The 21,707-nt window shown below is 34.7% G+C and overlaps 1 protein-coding gene across 5 annotated transcripts in view; it reads left to right on the forward strand.

Moving 5' to 3' along the window:
* Positions 1-21,707, forward strand: part of ERBB4 (erb-b2 receptor tyrosine kinase 4) — a 1,133,152-nt gene that overhangs the window by 817,902 nt on the left and 293,543 nt on the right. For all 5 annotated transcript variants that reach the window (XM_032859886.1, XM_032859888.1, XM_032859890.1 and 2 more), the window contains exons 6-7: positions 16,600-16,718; positions 19,421-19,562. In XM_032859886.1, the coding sequence (XP_032715777.1) occupies positions 16,600-16,718; positions 19,421-19,562 (261 nt within the window). The remainder of the gene's footprint in view (positions 1-16,599; positions 16,719-19,420; positions 19,563-21,707) is intronic.

Genomic DNA, 21,707 nt, shown 5'->3' on the forward strand with positions numbered 1-21,707 from the left:
TTTTGAAGTCTTCCATTCCTATAGGTTTGTTTAATGTGGAACTCTTATTTTTAAGTGCACTTCCTAAATGAATGATCTTGTCTAATTGAAACATCCCTTCTAATGGATATTTCCATTCCCCTGAGGGAACACAGAAGTTTGGTAGGACCCTAGCCACAGCTGGAGTTCAATCCACATTTCTGTCTGGTTATATTTTGGAGTCCCCCAATCTGAGAGTTATCAAGAAGCTACATTTCTATGACACAAAACAAGCTTAGTAAGATGTTACTAGTTTTGTATTTATAGCTTCCAGGACCATAATTCTTAGATATAAAATAAGCATATATGCTTATATAGGTTGTGCGTTTGCCTCTTCAGAGTTTAAGGATCCCATTAACTAAGCCTTTGGATTTCTCTGAGCCAAACTAATACTTAAAGGACTTGAGTTACTGGATTTGGGATTGTGCAGTGTTTTACAGTGTACCTTTCTGCACAGAAGTTTTCTTGAGTTTGGTGGTAGACCTACCATCAATCTAACTTGTTCTGTGGTCAACTTATTCTAACACAGAAGTCTTTAGGTTTGGCGGCGAGCACTCTAACAATTCTTAAGTGCTCAACAATGCCCATGAATTTTCATAGCTTTTTGGTCTCCAAAATCCTCATTAGCAGCAGTCTTTATCTACACAAAAACAAGGCAAACAAATACATTCACCTTGATATATCAGCAGTAATCAAGAGATGGTACTATGTTCTGGCCAAGAGAAGGCTCTGTGTGCACTACCAACAACCCCTCTGGAACCTTGAACCCAGGAAAGAACTGAACCAGCAGATCTGAACAACTGCAGACTATTCGAAGGGGGCTCAGCACGGATGTGAAGTGTGCATTGCCCCTAAAAGTTCCCTTGTGGACCTTGGGACAGAATTAAGGGCTGGGCGTTTCCCATTCAAAAACCCAGTGATTGTGATCTGATTGAGGCTTAGCTCCACCTCAAGCTGACCTGCTCTGGATTGGAAAGCCAATTAGAATTGGGAGTTCCATATACAGACAGTGGAGCTGTGAGCCCAGAAGGACAGTAGCCATGGCCTTTAGAAACAGTGAGAAAGACAGTGAATTCAGTGTTCATGGGGTACCATCCTGTGCTTCTTGTTGTTCCTGAAGCTATTGGCAGTCTTTTTCCATCTGCTGCTGCTGCCACCAAATCTGTTAAAAAAAATTAAACTAAAGTAAATTTAAAGATCAAACTGGCTTTATTCACTAATTTATTCACTAATTCATGCATCCCATCCAGCAACAAAAAGGAACTGTGCAGAGCTGTAGAAAAGGAAAGGTTTTTAAAGGCAAAATGGGGTGGAAAGAAGGAAACTTCTGGCAAAGAATGCATTGTTTCAGGCAAGGCTGCTTTCCTACGGAAAATGGAAGGGGTCTATTGGGCAGATGACGGCACTAATGCTGCCCCGGCAATTCCATGTTGACTGGTTACAGTTCATCCTCTTGGAGGATCGAAACTGCAATTAGGTTAGGTTTTAAGTGCTGGTTTGCTGACATGGGGCTTAGCAACTGGACTCCATTTTGAGCTTGCTGTCTCTTTTTTAATCAATAGTATGCTATGATTTCAAAATAGAATTGGCTCAATGGAATCTAATAGAAAGTCCAGATGGAGACTAAAATCTATATAGTAATTTAGTTTTTATAAAGTTGGCATTTTTTTTTTTTTTTTTTTAGAAAAAAGTGACAAAGCATAGATTATTCAATAAGTAGTGTTGGAACAAATGGTTCACGGTATGTAATAAAATAAAGTTAGATCCCTACCATAAAACAAAAGACATAAGATGAATTGTACATTAAATTTTAGGGACATCTGGCTGGCTCAGTTGGTAGAGCATGCCACTCGATCTCAGGTTGCAAATTTGAGCCCATGTTAGGCGTGGAGCCTACTTGAAAAAAAAAAAGTTTAGAGGCATGAGATAGAATAAGGTTTATAGATGGACTGTAGATTAAATGTATAAAAAACATGAAATTGTTGAGAGTACTAAAAATTTTAGACAAAAATTATGGGATATTGAAGTTCTATTTAAACCTAACAGATTTGAAAAGAAGAAAAAGTTCATTTTAACTACATAATAGTTTTTTTATTATTAAAACAAAATATTTTTAATAAAATTGAAAAGAATTAAAAATTCATATGGAAATTTGTAAGAATGTTTCACCTTATTTATAACCAATGATATAAAAGCTATGTATTTTTACTTCTAGATTTTCAAAATTAAAGAGGAATGATCATTTCTAGTGAGTATGAAAGTATGGGGACAGAAGAATCTTGATTAATGTCTCAAATTACTTTTGGCTGTGTCTTTTGTGCTCTCTTAACTCCATTATTCTACCATAAAATCGTAACAGGGAGGTCAAGAATATATAGACACCCTGGGCACCGGGGTGGGTCGGTTGGTTAAGTGTCTGCCTCTGGCTCCAGTCATGAGCCCAGCATCCTGGTATCGGCGGGGAGTCTGCTTCTCCCTTTCCCTCTGCCACTCTCCCTGTCATTCTCTCTTTCTCTCTCTCTCTCTCTCTCAAATAAATAAATAAAATATTAAAACACAAAACAAAAAAAGAATATATAGACAGCCAAAAATTAACATTGGTTATTGCTGTGGTAAGAGAATAAATAATTTTCTAAAAAACCTATATCTGTACTTATATTTTTCTAAAAATGTGTATTGTTTATGTATTTCCAGAATTTTTAAAAGGATAGAATAATAAAACAATTATACCCTCTTTATTATAAAACTTTAAAAAAATTGGGGTGGTGCCCAGTTTTGCCCACATCATAAGGATTATAATTTATTTTAACAATATATTAATAATGCATAAAAAGATTTATTTAAAAAAGCTTTATTTAATATCTATAATGTATTATTTTCTCTAAATCTGTTGCTCAAAGAGAATCCCAAGTGTTGTTTTAATACTGACTCAGTTTAACATACTGTCATATATGAGAAATTCAGACCTAACTACCCCAAACTTTCAGTTTTGATGGTGGAAATAACATAAACCCTCATAGGCTTTGTAATGCTAACACTTCAAAAAAGGAAATTTCATCTCCAGTAGCTCTAAGTTCCTAAATTTATTAGAAGGCCAGTTAGTCTCACATACGTAAAAGGAGCACTAGGTCTAGTTTCTCTAATTTCCTACCTTGACCTTTGTCTATGCAGTTGAGTGGTGCTTTCAAACTACTAGTTACAATCATTAGTGGATTGTAAAGTCCTTCGGTGGCCCCTACCCAACATTAAATTTCTATTGAAATAAGGTAGATTAAAATGAATAGGCCAGATTAGAATAGAATTTTAAAAAAGACAGTATCAAAGTGCTTTGCACATAATTAGGACTAATATAATTTCTTAAAACCTTTCATCATGTATGTGGGTACTGAGCAATGATGTAAAAATTATTGTTGTTGGTTGGTTTTTTTTTGGTATTCTAAATTGTGATTTAAAAACAAAATGAAATAAAACAACAAAAAAATTATTTTTTAAGAAACTGCAAAAAAGCATAATTTAACTTTTAGGTAGACATGATTATCTTTTTAACAAAATCTCAAATATGTTCTATATGATGAAAAGTAATATTTTAAACAGTCTTCCTTATGTGCTTAAAGTATTTTTGGTGCAACTTTTTTAGGTAGTTCTACTGCAAAATTATTATTATTATTATTATTATTATTATTTTATTATTACTGAGATATGGACTTGAATATTGGTCCTATCTGGGTCTCATTTTGCTGCTCTGTAAAATCAGTAGGTTGAACTCATGTAAGGTTTCTTAAAATGCTAAATATAAAATAATCTTATTTCTATGGCTTTTGCTATAAGCTTTTTTTTTTTTTTTTCAGTGTTCCAAGATTCATTGTTTATGCACCACACCCTGTGCTCCATGCAATACAGTACCCTCCTTAATACCCACCACCAGGCTCACCCATCCTCTCACCCTACTCCCCTCCAAAACCCTCCATTTTTTTCTCATAGTCCACAGTTTCTCATGCTTCATCTCCCCCACCAATTTACCCTACTTCACTTTTCCTTTCCTTCTCCTAATGCCCTCCATGGCTTTTGCTATAAGCTTTAAGAGTTTTTGCATAATATCTTAGTTTTTGTTACTCACCACTCATAATTGTGTTACTAATTAAAATGACTCCAAAACAAATTATTTTTCAAGAGTGTAAAGCAGATATGTGTAGATCATTTTATTTATTCAATGTTGTATTTGAAATGGTTTCTGAAACTATTTTCCTTCCACCCCTACCTCCTTTTGTTTTTAAATTTAGACACCTATTGTTTGAGGTTCTTAATGTAAACATACTAATGAAGATATATGAGAGTCTGGAAACTAATTTAAAACCACATTTTATAATAATTTATTCTGTGACCTAAGATAAGCTAGTTAATTTTTGTTAAATGTTAACTTCTTAATCTGTAACACAAGGATAATTAACTTGTTCTTCCAACTTGCAATACAATGGGGTAAGTGCTAAAACAGAAGCCTATATGACCTGAAGCAAGATCACCAAGAAGGAAGGAGAAGGGAAATGTATGGCAAGGGGTTATAGGTAAAGGATTTGGTGAAAAGTTAATAAAGGAGATTTTTACTGAGATGATCCTTGAAGAATGTATAGACATCAGATGTGCAGAGAAAGGGTCTAGAACATCTCATACAAAGAACCAGGATGAGAAGGAGGCAATTTAAGAGATAGACAATAGAATTTATAATAAGGCTTGGTAACCAACTGATTTGGCTATGTGGGTAAAGAGGGGAGAAATTTGGGATGAATTCCAAATTTTGAGTTGGAGCAACTGAATCAGTGATAGAAATAGTCACTGAGACTGAGCATATAGGAGAATAGGGCTGTGAATGGATTAAGAGTAAAAATAAAGGAGCTTAGCTATGTCCTTTGTAAGTCTTAAACAACCGTGATTCATTCAAGTAGAGCTGTCCAATAAACAATTGGTTACTAATTAGAAACTCAGGTGAGATGTTTAGAGATGTTGTGAAGAAGGGCTTGGCAAGACATTTAAGAGGAAACTATGTGTTATAGATGACTCTTGCAAAATGCTTGGCTTTCTGAGAGTTATGAAGAGCATGAGGTAAAGGGAGGATTACTTTTTTAACCTTTAAAATGTGAGAATCCTGAGTATTAGCCTTGAAGAAATGGCCAGGAAAGAAAGACATTAATTATAAAAGAATAGAAATAATTCCCAATGCAAGAATTTGACCTTGAACATTATGGGACTGGGCAACCTCGGGTTTAGGAATAATCTAAAACAGGAAAAAGAGGATCCCTTTATTGGAGACAAAACAAAATGAACGAGTGTGGATTTGGATGAAAAACAAAAAAAAATTGACATTAGAAAGGAGAACATTAAATTAGCTGAGGATAGCTAGTTTTCTAGTACTACTAAATGCAATATTTCTTCTAGCAATTCAGTATCATTTGTCATTTTAATTTTGAAATTGATTATCAATAATTTGAAAATTATTATTGAAATTTTGAAATTGATAATTTTGAAATTGATTACATCAGAGCTCTGCTCTGAAGTAAACATACTAGAAACTGCCTGGAAAACTCTGAAGACATATCCCTTAGAGATGAATGGACATTCTTTTGGATTTGTCCATTGGAAAGTTTATTTCAACTTCAGTTTTCTCATCAATAAAATGAGAAATTTAGACAGGACAGCATTCATTATGTCATCAAATATTTATTCATTGTTTATCTGATATGTGGTTCTGTCTTTTCTATTTTAATATTTGTGATTATTTTTATCACAAAATGGGCAATTTCCCACCACCACCCCTGCTACCCCCACCCTCATCACCGTTTAAGAAGGAAACTCATCCAGGTGGTTTTTTTTTTTTTTTTGAGTAGGAGAGTTATCTTTGTTCCCATTCAATGATATTTTGGATAAGGATGTACTTATCCTGAGAAGCAAAAAGGGTAGCTTTTGTTTTGTTTTTGTTAAGTCTGACAAGTAGAGACATGTGGTCTACTATGATTGTGACAGCATATCATTTATTTGTGTGGTGCAAGGTGCAGACTTCAACTCTAATGTACAAATTATTCTTTAGGACACTCTGTGGTTTTCTTGTGCAGGTTCATATGCTTCCTTTATTATTTTGAAACGTATATATACAGTCTTACGAGCTGTATGCAAAGAAGCTGTATGCTTCTTTTAAAGAATATTTTTACAATTAAGAAAATAGGGTACTATTTGTTTTTCAAATTCTGACTCATAAACTTTGGTGATGTTAATAACCTATTAATAGGGGAGAACTTCCCTGGTGGCCAAGAGTATATTTTAAAATCAGTTTTAAGGTCCCTCAATGAATCCCTGAGCGTGTCTTTAAAAAATAGGTTGAGTAAACTTCATTAAATAAATGAATAAAGCAGCTAGTGATGAAGAATGAATTAGACAAGATTCTTTTCTTATTTAACACAACTAACAACATTATCATGTCATAGCCCCTGGGCCACCAGGGATTTATCTGGGACAAGGGTCAAACCTGATTAGTAGCTGCCAAAATCTGGGCATACTTTATTAAGCAACTCTGAATGTCAGTTTCAGTATTGGCTTTGTGGATATTTGCCATGTTTTTTCAGGTGAACGATAACAGTTAGTGCACTTAAGATTAAACCATTATGTTACCTGAGGGAGTATATACCTCATGGTATGGCCTAGCTAGTTCTGACAAATTAGCCATTAGGAATAAAAGATAATCAATTACATTTTCTTCTGTGATGTGAACATGGGTGTGCTTGCAGTAGTTTGGAAGGCCTAGACACTTTTTTTTTAATAATTCTGTTTTGCTAGGTTCCATTATTAAAAATAAATAAATAAATAAATAAATAAATAAATATCTTCTCTGAGAGTCTTTTTCAACAGTAAGCCTTCTGTTGTTGGTTAAAATAATTGATAAAACTTTAAAGTGCAAATTTCTGCCCCGTCCAAATCAGGATATAGCCTTATGTATCTTGAGGGCTCAGTCTATATGGCAACCATTGTTGGCTCCATCATTCTGTGACCTAGCTAGTGTGAGACAGGAAGCAGCAGTTTAAGACCCATTTCCACCTCTCCCTTCCCAGCTAAATAAATGCTTTAGCCTTCCTAGAGTAACTTCTCATTAGGAAGAAGAAAGTGTCTAAGAACAGAGGTTTTGAATTGTTGGGTTTTCAAGGCCACTTATAAAAAACTTAGGGCTCCCAATAAAAAGAAAAAAACAAATTCTGGCCATTTCTCCAGACTTACTAAATCACATTATTGGAGAACAGGCATTTTTGTTTTAAATTTTCTTATGATTCTTAGAGTCTACCTGGCACTGGACACAGAGACATGTCCAGTTGTTCTCCTTTGGGAAAATGAATAGCGGTGTTCAGTTTGGTGTTAGTTTCATTATATTTGATTTTCTACAGATTTCAGCACTCTCTAGAAGTAATGGGTATTCTTGGATAGTCCATGGGCTTTATTTGTTTAATTTGAAGTATATCCTAATGATAGTAGCCTTCTAAAAGCATGTTGCAGAACACAAAGTGTTCATTTTTTTAGTCACAATTTCACCATTCATAGAAATAAGTATTGGATCACAGAACTAAAGGAGACCTCTAGGGAGCATTTCATCAAGCCCCCTGTCTCTAATTAAGTGGATGTCTAAAGCATCCAGAAGAGATTTCCCTTAAATACTGACAAATAGAGGCTCATGAAGCCCATTCAGTTGCTCATTACAGTGTTTTTATCACTCTAATAGTCAATAAATTATTCTTCCCATCCAACTGAAATCACCTCTGCCTTAACCCAAGTATTTTTCTTCTTGTTCAAACCTCCAAGTATATAGCTGAAAACAGCCGAACATTAAAACTATTCCATTGAAGTACTATTTCATGGACATGATGCGTTTCATCAACACAGTTTCTCAAAATCTGGTCAATAAACAGAAATAGAATAGGCAGCATAAAGGTGTGCAGGTCACTGAATACTAATTGAAATAGAATAAAATAAAAATAAAAATAATGTGCTTTAAAATGTGTTTAACAATAGAATTGGGGGCTGTCCAGGAAACTCTTTACATAGACAGCTGCTAGGTGCAAGAAAGGAGTAGTATTCTGACCATCTCTTACCTGCTCTCTGAAATTTTTGTCTTCACAATCAGCCGAGCAGTATTTCTGTTTCCACTTTAGGCTTTTTTCCCTCCCAAATCTTCCTACCTGCTGTCATGTGAATTTTTTGTTTGTTTGCTCTTTCAATTAGTGATAAAAGTCTTAACAACGCAAATAGGAAATTAAAGCAAGAGGTCAGTCAGTGTGGTAAAATTTCAGATGAAGAACAATCAGTCAATTGGCCAGTGCTATAAATAATCTATAGAGTTTTCCCTATTTTCGCTGGATTAGAGTAATGATTCTCAACTCTAGACTGCATTTTGGAATCTTCTGGGGAGTTTATTAAAAGTGGCAAATCCTAGAACATTGCAGGTAATTTTGACTTAATAGGAATTAGATGATTCCCAGTCATTTAAAAAAAAATTTATTTAAATTCAATTAATTAACATATAGTGTATTATTAATTTCAGAGGTAGAGTTCAGTGATTCTTTGGTCTGATATAACACCCAGTGCTCATTACACCTCATGCCCTCCTTAATGCCCATCACTCAGGTAGCCTATCCCCCCACTCGCCACCCTTCCAACAACTCTCAGTTTGTTTCCCATAGTTAAGAGTCTCTTATGGTTTGTCTCCCTCTCTGATTTCGTCTTATTTTATTTTCCCCCCCCTTACCCTATGATCCTCTGTTTTGTTTCTTAAATTCCACAAATGAGTGAAATTATGTAATTGTTTTTCTCTGGTTTATTTCACTTAGTTTAATGATCTCTAGTTCCATCCACATTGTTGCAAATGGTAAGATTTCTTTCTTTCTTTTTTTTAAGTATTCTATATCCTGCTACTCAAAATGGGTCCATGGACCAGGAGACAGTGACATTACCTGGGAGCTGATTTGAATGGACAATCTGGGGCCCCACTGAAATTGATCAAGTCAAAATCTTCATGTGCACAAGAATTTCCTTATTAGAGTTTGAAAGACCCTGTTAGATGCTCTAGTACACAGCTTGGTTCAGAACCACTGGGTAGAGGAAGTGAACAGAACCAGAAGGCCCTGAGAGTGAAGATATGGAGGAAATGAGGAAAGGAGTAGCAGATAAGGAAGGGAGGAGAAAAGCGGCAGAGTGTAAAAACAGAAGACACTTATCAAGACTTCGCCTAATTTAACCTTATTTAATTTTTTAAAGTTTCTTACAAATACTTTAAGTTCTTGAGACAATAGATATTCTCTCAATAGTATCACCTGACTATGGAATGCGTGGTTCCTTAAGCTTTATCCATCTGATTCTTATGGATATTTTGGATGAACCTCAACTCCCAATCTCAAATTTACTGAGCCTAATATAAGAAACATCTTAACTTCCCAGATTTTACCTTTTATATTAGACAATCATAGTTAGTGATATACCATCAATGAATAAGCTAGTTAAAGTTTGACCCAAAGGGGCACCTGGGTGGTTCAGTTGGTTAAAGCCTCTGTCTTCGGCTCAGGTCATGATCCCAGGGTCTTGGGATCCAGCCCCACATGGGGCTTTCTGCTTCAGCAGGGAGCCTGCTTCCCCCTCTCTCTCTGCCTGCCTCTCTGCCTACGTGTGATCTCTCTCTGTCAAATAAACAAATAAAATCTTTAAAAAAATTTTTTGACCCAAATATTTTAATGCACCCAATGAAGCAATTTAGGAAGGATACTAAATATAGGGGGAGGGGTGGAATCTAACAAAATAATATTCAGGCAAGGGTGGAAATTAATATAACCAAAGCAGTTATAAGTTAATGTTCCCATGGAGGCCAAGTGAGTTACTTCATTGATTTCAGGAACTGTTTTGTTTTGTTTTTCCATCATAATAAAATATGAGTATAGTTTGATGTGTTTAAGTTATATTCAGTAGTACTATTAATCAATAAATGTCATTAAATAGATTATAAAAAGGGAATGCTTTCTTTTTAAAAATAAATCTCGTGTAACAATGTGAAGAAATGTTTCTTAACTGTGTCACATCATTATCTAGAGATTAAGCTTATTGTTTTGTTCTTTTAGCTTACTTATATTATTACCTGTCAAGCAAACACTTCTAAATATTTCATGCTTACTGAACTTTATCAGTTGGAATTAAAGCATGTAAAAACTGTGATAGCAAAAACTGCTATTTTTAGTCCTGATGTATTTTACTTTTTTTATTTTTAAAATGAATTATAGACTGCTTTTGAAGCAAATCCCATAATTCTCATTAATGTCTTAAGACAAAATTTTGAAAAGTAGTGAGTATAGAAAGATGTTTCTTTGGATGTTCTTGAAATGGAATCACATAGCTAAGATCAAAGTGTCCTGAAAAAATACATGGTATGTGACCACTAGATAGACAAAATTGCTATTTTGAACAATTTAAAGTTGACTCAACATATATGAATGAATAATTTAATGTACATATATTAAAAGTTTCAGAGCATAATAATTATTATTGAACATAAGCTTGTACTGTTAGATTATATTTTAAAAACATGATCATATTTAAACAGTATGCTCCTTGAGAGAATTGATCTTAATGTGAACATTTAACAAATAATTTTAAAATTGGGGTACCTGGGTGGCTCAGTGGGTTAAGTGTCTGCCTTTGGCTCAGGTCATGATCTCAGAGTTCTGGGTTCAAGTTCAGTATCCAGCTGCCCACTCAGGGGGAAGTCTGCTTCTCCCTCTGCCCCTGCTCATGCTCTCTCTCTCTCTCTCTCAAATAAATAAATAAAATCTTTATTTAAAAAGTTTTTAAAATTAATTAATTAATTAATGGCTGATTATCTTTATAAATCTTATCTACATATTTGGTAGGAAAGACCAAGGTATATAAATGAAAAGAAACTGAAGCATTTTGTATTGTAACTTGACCCACCATAGAGTTAAAAATAGAAATGAACACTTAGACATATGTGCCTAAGATTAAAATATGGTGTGACTTATAAGCTATTAATGCTGACTTCATGCTATTTCTGGCTGAACAATGCCTGTCAACTTAAAGCCAGTTAATAGACTGTTCTGTGATAGCACTTATTTCAAATCTAGTAATTTGTTTACTTAACATATGTCTGCTGTTTCAATTAGCAACTTGGGCACATCAAAAAGCCTTGTTAAATCTGGAAGAGAGGAATTATATATGAATTTTTTTTTTACAAAAATGTCTATCAGAAGTTTCCTTTATATAGTATGAATTACTAATTAGAATATCTAAATAAATATATTACTTGGATAAAAGATAGGAACATCAATGTTAAGCCCAATGTAGGACTATGAAGAGTTAATTAGTGTGTATAATTTGTTTGGTTATATTTCATATATGTAATGATTATGTATAATGTATATAAAATATAAATAAAAATTCCATCATTACAGGTACAGTTCTAGACTCTGGAATATGCCAATGAACACACTGTATAATGAGTGAGTTGTAAAATATGTCAGATGGTGATCAATGCTATAACACAGATGGAGGAAGAAAGGAAAGACAAAAGGAAAGAAGGAAAGAAAGAAGCAGAGGGAAGGAGAGAGAGAGAAAGGTAAAGAAAAATAAAAGAAGAGGAGGATTCATCAAGAATCAGTAGTTTGGAAAGGATTCAATATTAAATAGGGGTTGACTTCACCAGGAAAATGAGATTTCATTGAAAACTAAAAAAAAAAAAAAAAAAAAGACGGGCCAAATTGATTTACTTATGTAGAAATTTCTTAAAAAAAAAGATTTAGGGACATGTGCACCCGAATGTTTATAGGAGCAATGTCCACAATAGCCAAACTATGGAAAGCACCTAGATGCCCATCAACAGATGAATGGATAAAGAAGATGTGATCAATACACACACACACACACACATACGAATACTATGCAGCCATCAAAAGAAATGAAATCTTTCCATTTGCAATGGTGTGGATGGAACTAGAAGGTATTTTGCTGTGTGAAATAAGTCAATCAGAGAAAGACAATTATCATATAATCTCTCTGATATGAGGAATTTGAGTGGCAGGGCAGGGGTTTTGGGGGTAGGGAAGGAAAAAAATGAAACAAGATGGGATTGGGAGGGAGACAAACCATAAGAGACTCTTAATCTCACAAACAAACTGAGGGTTGCAGGGGGTGGGGGAATAGGAATAGGGTGGTTGGGTTATGGACATTGGTGAGGGTATGTGGTATGGTGAGTGCTGTGAAATGTGTAAACCTCATGATTCACAAACCTTGTACCCCTGGGGCAAATACTACATTTTATGTTAATAAAAATAATTTTTATAAAAATTTTATTTGGGGCACCTGGGTGGCTCAGTGAGTTAAAGCCTCTGCCTTCAGCTCAGACCATGATCCCAGCGTCCTGGGATCGAGCCCCGCATTGGGTTCTATGCTCAGCAGGGAGCCTGCTTCCTCCTCTCTCTGCCTGCCTCTCTGCCTACTTGTGATGTCTGTCAAATAAATAAGTAAATCTTAAAAAAAAGTATTTATTTATTTGAAAGAGAGAAAGAGCACAAGTGCAAGTGTCTATGCACCTGGGAAAGGGCAGAAGGAAAGGTAGAGAATCTCAAGGAGACTCCCTGATAAGTGGTAGTCTGAGGTGGGGCTTGATCCCAGGACCCCGAGTTCATGACCTGAGCCAAGATCAAGAGTCAGAAGCTTAACCAAGGGAAACACCCAGGTGCCTCCTATGTAGAAATTTCTATTAAAATGTTTACAAAATAATTTATTTTAAAATTTAATGTTACCCAAATTGCAAATACAACATATACCCTCAAGGGACTCCAGGGTGCCTCAGTCCATTAAGCATCTGACTCTTGGTTTTGAAATTATTGAATTTTATCAATCGTGGGATCAAGCCCTGAGTTGCGCTCTGTGCTCAGCTTGGAGTCTGCTTCAGATTCTCTCTCCCTCTCCCTCCTCTGTGTGTGTCTCTCTCTCGAATAAATACATAAAATCTTAAAAAAAAAAATGCACTGACAAATTGAGACTTAAAATTTGTCTTTTTCAAAATCTTCTAAAAGATCGTAAGAAGTATCATATAACTTTATTTTTGCAAAATAAAAACAAGACAAAGAGTGAGTCCAAGTGTTGTTTCTGTTTAACTGTATTTGATGTTTGTACTGATTGCACTACGTAAGTAGGAATATAATCATTTTCAACAGAAGAATATAGTTCATATTTAAACACCATCCACTATTTTATGGATATCATAATCATGTTCAATTAAAAAGGATCCTAGTAAAAATATGGAATCATGAAGTAATCAATAGCAGAATTTAAGGAACATTTAAGTCTAGTAATAGTAACAATAATTCTCTTATTTGGATTTTGGTATGCTCTATTTCTTGGCATTTTAATATTTGTCTATTTACATTTTTAGTGTTCTACCTCTTTAACTCTCTGCATTTTTTAATATTCATTTTTATTTATTTTAAATAGAGAGCGAGAGCATAGTGGGGAAGGGCAGAGGTGGAGGGAAAGTCTTAAGCAGACACTGCACTGAGATCTCATGACTCTGAGATCAAGACTTAAGCTGAAGCCAAGAATTGGACATTTAACCAACTGTGCCACTTAGACATCCCTGCATATTTTTTTTCTTTGGTATGTGCATTAAGCAGTCAACAAATAACTTTCTTTGAATTGGCAATATACGATTTATTTAGTTGGAGAGGATACTTACTTCTCTGTATATTAAATGCCAAACATTACACCAGTCATCAGGATAAAAACATAAAAAGACAATGGACTTCAAAAAAACTACACTAACTTCAAAAAAACTACGCTAATAGTTTAGTAGGAAGAGTAAACATAAAAAAAAATGAAGTATTATGATAAGTGAAATAATAATATGTAACAGTTGCTGACCACTATTAACAGAGGCCATGTTAAGCACTTTATACAGATATCTCTATTTATCTTCAACCTCATTAGATAGGTACTAATACTAAATCCATCTTAAAACTAGTAAAGTGAAATACAGAGATATTCAATAACTGCCCATATCACAAGAATAGAGTTTGGATTTGAGACTAGACCTTTAGACCACATAGAATCTGCATTAACTTTCTCCCTGTGCAGATGAAACAGTGATAAACTGACTCATCCTGGAGCCATATCTGGAGTTTTCAGAGAGAAAGTGACATCTGAACTGGATCTTACAAATGTGTATTTGCTAGGCAAAAAAGATAGGGAGGGTTTTTAGCATGGAGGAAAGTATTATAAGACGGCAATGAGAATCAAAATTGGAAATGATCCATGAAATCAGGAATCACAAGTGGTGATTGTGTGTGGCTGGATGGGAGAAGCACAATGAGAAATGACAGTAAAGATCGAGATGGTTTAGTTGATGAAGGACTTTTATCCCTTGCTCAGGGTTTACTCTGTTAGTACAGGGATGACAAGTTCTGCTAACAGCACTGATTTATAGGCGGTGGCTTGTATTTTCAAGTCATCGCTTTTAGAGCAGCTGGAGGATTAATTGGGATCTGAGAAAATTTTTAGAAGGCTATGCAGTCATTTAAAGATTACTTTTCAAACAAAGTTTGAGTAGAGAGAAGAGACCATAATGAGGAACATTATTTAGCAATTTTATTCGATAATTTTATTAGCTATGAGAAGCAAAGGTGAGGGGAAAGGAGAAATAGAAAACACATCCCCAATTTTTAGCTAAGCTACTAAATGTATGGTGCTAGCACTAATCAAGGGAAGGGATGAAAGAAGAGAGATATGCCTGACTGGTAGATGGGAAAGGGAGTAATGTTCTATATTATACATCTTGGGATATCTAAGTCGGGTCTTCCGTAGGCAGCTGGTAATATATGCTGCTGCTCAACAGAAAATTCAGTTTTGGATCTGATGTCATCTACCTATAGGTAGTATGCAAATAAGGGATGGATGATTTCATCTAGGCATGAGCGCATGACTTAAAGAAAATTGACAAGCCCAACTCTGGGGAATGCTATTGTTTGAAAGACAGATCTTGCTATAGTAGCAGTGAAGGAAGCTTTGAAGAACTTGTCAAAAAGATGGAAGATCTCCTACTATTAATGTATTCATATCAATATGACTCTTTATCTTGATTAACAGTTTTCTTACGTAATTGGCTGCTCCCATATTGGGGGCATAGATATTTACAATTGTTAGATCATCTTGGTGGATAGTCCCTTTAAGAATTATGTAGTGTCCTTCTGTATCTCTGACTACAGTCTTTAGTTTAAAATCTAATATGTCTGATATGAGAATCGCTACCCCGTCCTTCTTTTGAGGCCCATTGGCATGAAAGATGAAGGGAGTTGAGGGAAATTGGAAGGGGAGATGAACCATGAGAGACTATGGACTCTGAAAAACAATCTGAGGGTTTTGAAGGGGTGGGGGGTGGGAGGTTGGGGGATCCAGGTGGTGGGTATTGTAGAGGACACGGATTGCATGGAGCACTGGGTGTGGTGCAAAAATAATGAATACTGTTACGCTAAAAAAATAACAAATTAAAAAATAAATAAATAAAAACAGTAAAAAAAAAAAAAGATGGAAGGAAACCAGAGTGAAGTGGAAATACAGAAGCCAAGATGCGATGTGCTATACATATTCTGTAACACTCATTCATTTCTGTAAATACTTTAAATATATTTCTTTGGAATAAGAGAAATAAGTGTCCCTCAAAGTTGTAATTTTGATGCCCAGCCTGTACCACCGATTTTTACTAAAGCATACCCTAATATAGTGGTGTCAGCTTGGATCAAAGGACATTATAAGAAAAGACCAAAGGAAATTTGTGTCTCGTCTACTATGAATGTGTCTCTCTCCCACATCTTCCTCCTTCTCCCCCTCCCTTCCTCCCTCTCTCCCTCCCTCCCTCCCTCCCTTTCTTCTTTCCTTCTTTTGAGGATATGGCTCTGTTTCTTACACAGGAAACTTGGTAGAAATTTCACTTAAATATCAAGAAAAGAAACAGTGATGCTACTCCTGACCAGGTTACTATATATGTATCTGTTTCTCTAGCTATATTTATCTATCTACTTGATATGAATTATGTAAGATGCAATGTCAATCATGTAAACGTTTGTTTCCATTTTTGCATTGACTCTAAAAGGCTTAGATTATTTCTGGGGATATCTCGGTCATAAAACCTTACTGTGCACATTGGGGATTGACTTCACTGCTGACTCCATCTATTTCAAGCTGCCAAAATGGTTTCATTCAATTATTTCAAATTTGATTCTTCCCTGCTAAGTTGTATGGTTGTTTTGTAAAGCATGGTAAGTGTTTGCTGGAACAAGAAAGAAAATAAAAACAAATGTTTATATTAATTTTGAAGGTTTTTGAACAGTGATTTTGACCTGTTGCTGACTTCATTTGGTAAATGTGAGCTGAATTGAGTCAATGGTGGGTTGAGTATTGTTACCTGAAAGCTCAGCTTTTCTCAGCTACTCCAAAGCACCTTAGAAGTGTCTCTTGGTGACTGACTTTGATCAGGGTCCCATCTCTTGTCTTCCACAGTGACAAGGACGGTATGTGCAGAACAGTGTGATGGCAGGTGCTATGGGCCCTATGTCAGTGACTGCTGTCATAGAGAATGTGCTGGGGGCTGCTCAGGACCCAAGGACACAGACTGCTTTGTAAGTCTTGGAGTTCCCCTTCTACTTTTCCTATCTCTCTCCTTCCGGGTTGGACTCAGGCACATTGAATCTTTAATTAAAATAAGATCAAGTTTAACCATTTTAGGATTAAGAAAGATGCTCTGCCTTCCTATAATTCATTCCCTCACTGGGTAGCTATTGATTACCTAGGATTGTTCTGTTCTAGCAAATGAATTATATCTTTCTGATGTAATTTATAATATAGGTGAGATGCATTAGAGAATGTGAAGAGGAACATATTGAGATATCTTTTTAAAAGCTAATAGTATCCTTCTAAAATTTACATTGATTACCTGTTTATGTTGTTGCATAGTTGAGTTTTCTGAGTGGGGGCTCTTGAATTTTATTTCTTGGATTCAAATTATAAGATTATAGTTGTAGATTTCAAGATTATTCATAAATTGACAAATTTAACTATTTCCCAGTTTATTTTGTTTGCAAGTTAATATTATTCATAATTTATAAGATTAACAAATTCATGCTTAAAGCAATTTATATGCTAATCTATGGGATTTTTATTTTAGAAAGGGACACTTTTCTTTCCTTAAAATTAACATTTATAGCTTGTTGGGGACATGTTTTAATTACATTTTAATATCCCCAATACAGTTCTTTCTGTTCTTTTGAATACAAACAGTTCTGTGAGCTATAGTTAACACAATTTCATATACAGATGTTATTTTCATTTTAAGCTAAAAATCATAAATAAGAAATTGTTTTTGCTGTTAAAAATGAACACAAAAGTTTATTTTCTTTTTTCACATTTTCAAATACCCAGAAAATACACATACATATTTAAAACTGAATATTTTTTTTCAAATTGAGACTCAACTCTGAAAATAAGCAAAACATAAATTAAAGCTCTTATGATATGGTCATTTCTTAATTTTCTTAACATCACAAGAAACTTAATTTGTCGACCCTAATCCTATAGTGAAACAAAATTTTATATTGCAGAAGTGAGTAGTGAGGAAGAAGAAAAGAAACACGTTAAAATTTTAAGGAAGGTGCTTTAGCAGGTCTTGAAGTGAGACCTTTTCTCTTTTTCTAACACCAGACACAAAATAAAGCTTGATGTCCAGGATGCTGAGCAGCTCTTAACAATTCCAAAACAGTAACAACAAAAAACACCAAAAACCATAACTTTCACTTAGAAGTTTTTCATTGGATTTGTTTTCATGGTTCCATTATCATAATAAACAGAGTGCCGGGTGAGTCTCAGAGTTCTCATTTCATTACTTTTATGGAATGGTTCAATGACTCCACTTTGGCATTTGGTACAGAATGTTCAAGAATGCCAGACCAAAGCCTTGGTGTAAGTTAGGTTGTTTTACATGCTGTCTGGAAGGTAAATTGGTTTGATTCCTTTAGTTTATGTCCCTTTGTTGCCAAGCAATCTGTGCACAACACTGCATAAAGTATGTTCGTAAAGCAATTATGAGGACACATGAAGTTTTATAGCCATAAATTAAAACTTAGTGAGTTTTGTAGATTGCTTTTTAATAGATTCTTCCTGGAAAATGTCATCTTAGTGAATAATGTATCATGAGTGAGTCTTGTCCTGATTATGCATCTAGTAGACTATCATCAGGGAATTGTCATGTTGGTGATAAAGTGCTTGCTAAAACAATTGATGAAGAAAATGTTTTGAGGAAACAGAATGAATTAGTGCTTATTAATAACCATACAATTTATGATGAAATATAAAATATAGCTTGAGTGCATATTAGCTTACTTTCCAAAACCTCAATTATTCCTATGAAGGTTTAAGTTGTTTAATTAAGAGAATTAGTTCATCCACTCTATTGAAAGCCATGTTTTATGTATACATATATTCTATTTTTATACCAAATACTTCTCAGATGGTAAAATTGTTTTTTAATTCTCTCAAAGGCATTAGAATGCATTAATAAATTGAGGTCTCACTAGAAAGGCATAAGGCAGCAGAAACAAACTGTTTTGTTTGAACTTGATGGCTTTCACTAAATGGCAAGGCATTATGAAAAAGACCATATAGAAAATGGCAGCACATTATTTAATTGTGAGCTAAGTATAGGCTGCTTCTCTTCATTTTGGCATACTCCATATTTATATTTGACTAGTCGCCTGCCAGAGCTTTTTCTTCAAGTCCAGTTTAAATGGCTGTTACAATGTTTTCTCACTATACAACGGTGATGAGTGTGCTTACCACGTCAATTATGGCACTGAACTTTTCCAAACACCTGATTTAAGGAAACACTAGACTGTAGACTTGGGGAGTTAGTTAGTGTCAGACTCTAAGACTGAACATAAACCCTTTGAATAGTGCGAGTTGGAATTATTTTTCACTATTAGCTAATTTTAATATGAAACCATTATTAGTTTGGAGATTACTAGGTGGAGACTAGGTAACTTGAATATCAGTATCTTTGTATAGATTGTATATTCATTGACATTGGAAAAACCGTTTTGTAAATTTTTTGAAGTCCAGAACAAATTTGAACTTAAAAATAAGCACTTAATGACTATAAACCTGTCCAATTTTATACTTTTTGTGAAATATAAAAATAGAACATGCACATATGTTTTATATAAATATTAACTTAATAAGTAAAGAACACATCACAAAGTTAGAGCAGTATTCCTGTAACAAGTATTATGAAGGTTATTTTTAAATGAAACTAATATTTTCTGTGTTTCAGGCCTGCATGAATTTCAATGACAGTGGAGCATGTGTTACTCAGTGTCCCCAAACTTTTGTCTACAATCCTACCACCTTTCAACTGGAGCATAACTTCAATGCAAAGTATACATATGGAGCATTTTGTGTCAAGAAATGCCCCCGTAAGTAACAAGATAAGAATAACCAAATTAATTAGATCATGATTTTAAAACACACACACAAAAATCATGTACCTGTATTATAATTTAAAATTTGTAACAATATTGTAAATTACTTGGATAGAGGTACTATTGCTACCATTTCACTAATAAGGAAATTAAAATTCAAAAAAATTAAAGTGATTGGTCTAAAGTCTCAGCAAAGAAGTGGAATGTTTGAGTTTAGAGTATAGTGTCATTGCCTTTTAAACTTACTGTTTTTATTATTCCTCCGTGTTTTTGCACATGATGCTGTTTCTCAAAAAAAAAATGAGAGCCAGCTTTGTAATGAATGAGGTCAGCTTCTAATCACAATGAATTTTTACCTAATATCCTTTCTGATTACTTATTTATAATAGAATGTATAGAATTATAGTTTTAATATAAAATCTCATCATAAACAATAACAATAGAAGTGAAGGGCTATTTAGAGGTCTTTACAAAATTGACAGCTCATCCTGGGGTTTCAAAGTAACCAGTTTAGCTTTCATCAGGAATTCAGTAAATGTCTGTCTTCATATTTGCTCCAGTCAGTTTCTTTGCTCGGAATGAATGATGGGACTTTATTTCTTTATTGTTTTATCTACCGGAAAAACTAAAAAAAAAAAAACAAAAACAAAAAAAAAACTTAAAAAAAAATCACTACATTTGTCCATATATTCATTTAAAAGAAGAAGGTTTTACAAACTATAGCACGTCACTCTTATGGTTTTCTTCATTTTGTGCCTGTGGTTAAATAAGAAGTATAAAGGACATGGGATTAGAGTGGCTGTGGGTTCTGCCTTGGCCCACGTATTACTTGTGTGATTTTAAATGAACTATTTCAATTTTCTTTGTATTCTCCTCTTTAGGATGTGGCTGGTAATAATCATAGCTCTTGTCACTACGAGAGTTATTATAATGATCAAAGAAATGGGGAATAAGAATCAGAGAGATAGCATATAACAACAAGTCTTTGAAAACAATGACAATTCTAGTTATTATTATTAAATATTTTTTATTGGTTAAAAGAATAATTACACATACAAGCTTTAAACATCTAGCTTGTGGCAAGTGGCTAACACTGAGAATAATTTTGTGAAATTACACTCCCAGTTTCCTTAGATATGGTAACTCCTAAATTTCTTTTCTTAGAATAGTTTAGTTCAACAAATTACAGACTGGGTGCCTGGGTGGCTCAGTTGGTTAAGCGACTGTCTTCAGCTCAGGTCATGATCCTGGGGTCCTGGGATGGAGTCCCACCTCTGGCTCCCTTCTCAGCAGGGAGTCTGCTTCTCCCTTTGACCCCCCCCCATGCTCTCTCTCTCTCTCATTCTCTCTCTCAAATAAATAAAATCTTTAAAAAAACAAACAAAAAAATTACAGACTAAACACTTCAATATTTAGCAATGTAAATCTCAAATATTTGAGTGGCCCTGCATAAGACATGGTTTGCTAAACTGTAACTATCTCGGAAAAACAAAGACATTTAGCTGCTAAATACTGCTCTACAGTCCTTAATCTTGAATTCTAAAATTCAAAAAACTCCAGACAAATATTTTTTGAAACTCATTTGGCGGCAAAACCTGAACCTAACTGATATGAGGGTATTTATAATCTGTATTTACTCCACTTGGCATATATTGCTGCGAAAACGTAGAAGTGTTTAAATGTGAGGTATTCCTGTGATCACCTTGAAGAAAGGATGGTTCCATAATATACAGTACATTCACTTGTTGCAGGTTGAGTTCCCCTCAGACAGAGATTAGGTTGTTAAGGAGGAAGAAAGAGAAGAGACAGGCTGTGATGCAGGCTCAACAATGTACCTTTTTTTGTGTGGCGGACGCCCCCTGGTGGATTACTGGGAATATCAAGATCACATTGTGCCCAGACCCATGGATCCATACCTATTCTTCTACTCCAGACTCCCTTCAATCCCAGATTTTCCAATATTTCTTCTCCCAAGGCAAACCACTGCTCATGAATCCATATTTATTCTAAGCTCAGGACGTGAGTGGGGAGGGGACAGGGGGAGAGGGAGAAGGAGAGAAAATCCTCAAGCCAACTCTACTCTGAACACAGGGGCCCAACTCAGGGCTGGACCCCCAGAACCCCAAGATCATAACCTGA

The sequence above is a fragment of the Lontra canadensis genome, unplaced genomic scaffold (genome assembly GCF_010015895.1).
Source record: "Lontra canadensis isolate GAN:19392208 unplaced genomic scaffold, GSC_riverotter_1.0 scaffold18, whole genome shotgun sequence".
NCBI lineage: Eukaryota > Metazoa > Chordata > Mammalia > Carnivora > Mustelidae > Lontra > Lontra canadensis.